This window comes from Ambystoma mexicanum, chromosome 1q, assembly GCF_040938575.1.
Source record: "Ambystoma mexicanum isolate Mex_15411 chromosome 1q, UKY_AmexF1_1, whole genome shotgun sequence".
In the NCBI taxonomy this organism is placed as follows: domain Eukaryota; kingdom Metazoa; phylum Chordata; class Amphibia; order Caudata; family Ambystomatidae; genus Ambystoma; species Ambystoma mexicanum.
In genome coordinates this window covers 1,258,006,986-1,258,012,985 of record NC_090922.1, presented here as the reverse complement: position 1 = coordinate 1,258,012,985, position 6,000 = coordinate 1,258,006,986, and the positions used below count along the sequence as shown (strand labels likewise).

General features: G+C 43.2%; 1 protein-coding gene across 1 annotated transcript in view; it reads left to right on the top strand.

Annotated features, from left to right (window-relative positions):
- Positions 1–421: 421 nt before the first annotated feature.
- Positions 422–6,000, top strand: part of HOOK1 (hook microtubule tethering protein 1) — a 1,744,708-nt gene continuing 1,739,129 nt past the window's right edge. Inside the window, exon 1 of the mRNA XM_069642072.1 lies at positions 422–601. Within this exon, the coding sequence (XP_069498173.1) occupies positions 557–601 (45 nt within the window). The 5' untranslated portion in view covers positions 422–556. The remainder of the gene's footprint in view (positions 602–6,000) is intronic.

The window sequence follows — 6,000 nt, the reverse complement described above, 5'->3', positions numbered from 1 at the left end:
ACTCCTCGTGTTATTACTACAATTGGCTGCCGAAAGTGGGGCACCCTGCACTGACGCTGAGTCCCCTTTTAAGTACTGCCCGGGAAGGAAACAAAATTGTCCCCGCAGACGATGACACAAATCAGAAATTAGGTTCCAGCGGGACAGGTCCAAACCCTGCTGCAAGTCCCACAGCAGACACCCGGCAGGCGCTCAGCCATACACCTGTCCAGGGCCAGCCCCCGCGACTCTTCCCCGCCAATGATATTCTGCCTAAATTCTCTGGCTGCGACACAACGCCTCAGTTCTTCTTCCGATTGGTTATGTCTACGTGTCAGTCAGAAAAGGCTGCCCTCTGAATGGACAGCGCGACTGCCCGTCACAGGCTCCTGAAGTGGTGGGGGCGGGTCCGGTGTCAGAAATACTACCCTTGTGTCTAACGACGTATGTCGCGCTTTTGTTGCAACGTAACTGTGCGGGTGGACGGGCTGTTACGAAACTTCAGCAGCTGGCAAGTGAACAAAAATCCTCCCAGGGGGGCCCCGCTGGCAAAAGAGCGCTGAGAGGAGCAGGGGCCATGGAGGCCAAGGACACCGAGCTCTGCGAGAGCCTCATATTGTGGGTGAGTGACGTTGGGCAGCGGAGGGGGCGGCGCTGTGTGAAGGTAGCCTGCTGGCTGGATGGGCAGGGGGTGGAACATGGAAAGACTGTGGCTGGCACTGAATGGTCACAGGGGTGGCCTGCTTAAGGTCTGATGTGCTGTTCAGTCACTTTGTCCATTAGGGCCAGTCGAGCCCGTGGCTCATTCTGCACCACTGGAGACAGTAGCAAGTTTCCTTCACCAGGTATTCCACCTCCAGGGCAAAGAAAACACTGTCCCGGCCCGGATATCACGATTGGCGCAGCAGAGCAATTGCACGATCAGTCTCTTAATGGATTCAGAATCAACTACAGTAGTCGGGTGAGGGAGGTAGGAGGTTGGGAAGCATGCTACCTGCCAGACAGGTACCATCACACAAGAGCACATAGGATTTAAGGGTTGCATACTCATTTATTTATCAGTCTCTCAAAGGATATATTTTACCTGGGCACACATTAGAAACTCACGATTTTCATTTTCAAGAGGCGCAGGACATGTTGCTTACCTACTTACACAAATACTTTGCATAATTTAATATACAGGTGCCTTTCCAGAAAGACTCTTCACCATTTATCAATTACCAGGGGTATCGGGACACACCGTAATGCAATACACGTCTTTTGTGCATAAGAACATCGTGCAGGGGCGCAGGAATGGCCATTTTACTGCTTTTCAGGGACACCAACCGTCTCAGATGAAAATAACACGGGGCAGATAACTTCTTGTAGGCACTCAGTTGGGAGTGAAGTAGCACAGGGGGCACAGCACCTCTTGTTCGGAGTATCGCTCAGGAACAGAGGCAACTTTTATAGGGACACGCACTGTTTTTCAGATCAATGGATTAAGTACGTGTTTACATTGCGAAATTGTGCTAATAATGTACTTCTCATGGATGATGTTCATGCGTAAATACAAAGTGCATGTTTTCCTGTTTTGGTCCTCTCATGCTGTTGATGGGGGAGCTGAAACTTCTATCTCGTTTCACTAGGAAAAGCATCAATGGGTTTTTCCTTTGTTGGCACCTCTGTATGGGTTTATGATGTAAGATATTAGAAGTTATGTTATTCTCGTGCTGCTGCAATCGTTAGTTGTCAAGAATCCCACTTCCCTTCTTCCAAAGAATCCTTCATAATGGTGTGTGTGATTGTTTCCATTTCTTGGAATGACTATATTGTTGAACATGGGTAATCCCATGTTAAAGCTTCTCAGTAATAATGTTTCTCTTTTCTTATGGGTTGGGGCAAATCTGAATAATTATTTTATTTAATAAATCATGTTCTAAACGTCAAAAACACTGTTGTAAACATGGCATCAATGTATAAAGCAAACAAGCCAGAAAAGAACAGATGAACAAAAAAGAAGGAATCAAATGTATGTAAGGATGTTGCATGGCATTCTATCAAATCAACGCTACTCAAAGTGACAGGTTTTACAAATGCAAAAGTTCTAGGATGCAATGGATAAACTTGGTATTGCAGTTTGAAATTGCTAATCACACACATTGCAATCTCTTGCGGGTTGCACGGCAGCTTCGCAGCTTCGGTGGAAAGTGAGGTTCAAACTTTCCTTGCAGCTCACACAGAAATGTATAACTGGGTTCTGTACTCTCTTAAAGGAATAGTGCGCTCAAAATGTTTATGGTGTTAAAAGATGGGCAATAATAAAAGATATATAATAAACATCTTTTTAATGAAAGTTCCTATGTAAAATGTTACACAAATAATGTTTAAACCCCTTTAATATCAAGCACTAGGAGGCATCCATTTTGTGAAATGGATGAGCCTCCTGTGCTTTAGTTAATCTCTGTCCTTGCGGCACTAATGAAGCAAAAGACACCTGCTGGTAGCTTTTATTGCAGTCTTTTGCTTCATCAGTGCCTGAGAGCAGATAAGTGCTTTTATTGTATTCATGATTGCTGTGGTTACAAAACCATGGAAACCATAAATACAACAACGTTGTATTTATAATTTTAGTGGCTTTTGCTTTGAGTTTCTCGGGCTCCCCCAAGCCGGGGGAGCCCGGGAGACTAAAAGCGAAAGCCACCGCAATCATAAATATAACCGCATTGTATTTTTTAAATTCTGTGGTTTTCTTTATAAGTTTCCCAGGCTCCTCCGGCCCGGGGAGCATGGCAATCTTGTTGTATTTATAAATGGAGCGGCTTTCGTTTTGAGTCTCCCGGGCTCCGCCGGCTCGGAGGAGCGCGGGAGACTCAAAACAAAAGCCGCTGCAATCATAAATACAACAAAGTTGTATTTATAAATGCAAGTACTTTCGTTTTGAGTCTCCAAGTCTAACCCGAAAGCCGCTGCAATCATAAATACAACGCGGTTGCATTTATAATTGCCATGGTCTTCTTTTTTAAGTTTCCCGAGCTCCCTCGATCCGGGGGAGCCCGGGAAACTTAGAAAGAAAACCACAGCAATTATAAATACAACAACATTGTATTTATAAATGCAGGTACTTTTGTTTTGAGTCTCCTGGGCTCCCCCGCTTGGAGGAGCCCGGGAGACTCAAAACTAAAGCCGCTGCAATCATGAATACAATTCCATTTTATTTATAATTGCAATGGTTTTCTTTTTAAGTTTCCCGAACTCCCCCGAGCCAGGGGAGCCCGGGAAACTTAGAAAGAAAACCGCAGCAATCATAAATACAACACTGTTTATGATTGCTGTGGTTTGCAGAGAAAAAGTAAAAAAAATAAGCACTTACCGGCGGAACCAGCCTTCCTGCCTGCATTCTCTGCTCTCCGTGTCTCTGACACTAATGAAGCAAAAGCCGCTGTAATAAAAGCTACCAGCAGGTGGCTTTTGCTTGATTAGTGCCGCGAGGGCAGAGATTAACTCAAGCCCAGGAGGCTTGTCCATTTCACAAAATGGACGCCTCCTAGTGCTTGATATTAAAGGGGTTTAAACATTATTTGTGTAACATTTTACATAGGAACTTTTATTATTATATATTTTTTATTATTGCCCCTCTTTTAAGACCATAAACATTTTGAGCGCACTATTCCTTTAAAGGACACAAGCTGAGGGTGCATGTGAGGTCAGTGGACTCCACCTCCCCATAGGACAAACAGATGAGAGGACTCACCCAGAGAGGCCAATAAAGCTTAAGCAGAGGTAATCACATATAAAAAAAGCCTGGCATGAAAATGCATCTGCACAAACGCTATGCCTGTTGGGCGATCACTTAGTTCCACCAAATTTCTATCAGGTCCACTTACCCATCTCTTGCACACCACATTAGAGAATCTACGTTTTATTCTATGCCTCTTACGCTTCAATCCACCACCGCCGGGACACCAGCGGATAATATGCTTCCAATCACTCTGTCCACACAGAAAAGTGCTCTTATCACTCACTCCTTTCCTGTTTGGGGCAAACAGAGAGATCTCCCAATAAGCAAGTTCTCTTCAGAGACCAATGAGGGTTGGGAAATGTCAGCCACATCTTCCACTGCCTGTTGGGAAGCCTTCTGATTTCCAAAAGTCAGGCCGTTCGCCAATGGTGCACATTTCCCCCTAGAGGGTCATTGCTCTTCTCTCGCTGTACCCCCTTTGGCAGAGTGATCAATAGGGAAACAGGAGTGATTTCCAAACAGGAAGTTCCTATGAGCGGCCTTTAAGACGGGGGCGTGTGACTTTGCCTGACAATGTGAATTCTTAAAGTTTCTCGTTGGGCATTTCCCGAGGAACAAACCATGCTCACTGCTCCTTCGCTCCATTACAAAAACATGTGTACCTATTCTGACATTTTAACCTGAATGCTGATAGACAATCTGCACTGTATCATTTCCTCACTGAGTTATTACATTTAAATGAGAAGACAAAGTATTTGTTAGTAGCCGAAAGGCAGAAACTATTCACCCAGAGACATCTTTTTTTCAGTTGGAATTCAACAGAATAGTTACTCGAAGCCGAAGTTCGGTACATACCTAGTTAGGGCCCCAGGCAGAGATCTAAGTACTTTTACTTTTTTATTGTTAAGAGTTCCACACATTTTTACAAAACTCTGAAAGGTAATCTATGGTGAATAGACACCTATACTAGGTACATTTCAAAGAGATCGCTCAAGTTCTCAAGCAGTCTCGTTGACATGCTTTAACAAGGAACTCTTCCTGTCTCTCTAAAAATAAGGATCCATTCACCCAAGACCGTTACATCTGCTTGGGACCACTAGAGAATGTACCTCAGCAACTCAAAGACTACGGCATTCCAGGAGCACATAGTTATGCCTGAATTATACAAGATCTGAACGTCCCCTCTTTGCTCGCTATTACAGGAAGGGTGTCCACGTGTTGGACCTGACGGGTAATCTAACACCTGAATCTTCCCTTAATCATAGTAGTTGCACATTCTGATTCAGGTGATTTTGTTTATTAGTAGTTTTTGAAGGCCAATATTTGGTTTATGTTTCTGTTGCCTTTATACCATTGGAAGACTGCCTTCCATGTGAAACGTTATTTTCTTCTTTTCAGTTTCTATTGAGAGCAGATATTCTTAAAAACCCACAGGTTCTTGGTAGATGCCACAATGTTCATACCATAGACCGATGGTGTACATACGTGGGCAAAGTTAAAAAGATGAATGGACCGGAGTAATTTGTTAGATTCTACGTAATATGATATTCGACCACAGTGCAACTGCAGCTTAGAAAGGTGCAAACAACTCCACGCACTAGGATATAGGAGAATCAAACAAATTACTCCGGTCCATTCATCTTTTTAACTTTGCCCACTTATGTACACCATCAGTCAATGGTATGAACATTGTGGCATCTACCAAGAACCTGTGGGTTTTTAAGAATATCTGCTCTCCATAGAAACTGAATAAAGAAGAAAATAACTTTTCACTTGGAAGGAAGTCAGTTGCTATTACAGGAGTCATGCCAGACAGCCGAATTTGAATTACAACGTTTGTCCTCTGATACAGTTCCTGCAGTGCCCCAAGGGAAAGAAACATGTCGACGTGGCTTGTTAATATGCACTGATGTAGTCCGACACTACATTGAGATTAATCAGTTAAATTATCTCCTGCATGGTCAAATATCAGTGTTAGAGCTATTCTTGGAACACTACATCAAGTGTTGAAACTAAGTGGACATTACTGCCACTTGGCATTTTTGCCAGGTGTAAATGGGTCCTTTGGATCCATGATTTGTGTTCAAATTTTGTGTTAATATTTTGAATGTACTTTTAGTGGGGATTGCCACTGCATCACATGATTGTATTTGTATTTACTTATGTTATCTAATTTGAAAATTGTCACTATTTTAAAATATTTCTTACTATTAAATGTTACTGTGGATAGAAGTGAATGGATACACACAACTCATTCTTTCATGAACTCTGTCGTGGAGAGAGGCAGGCTGTCCTTTTCA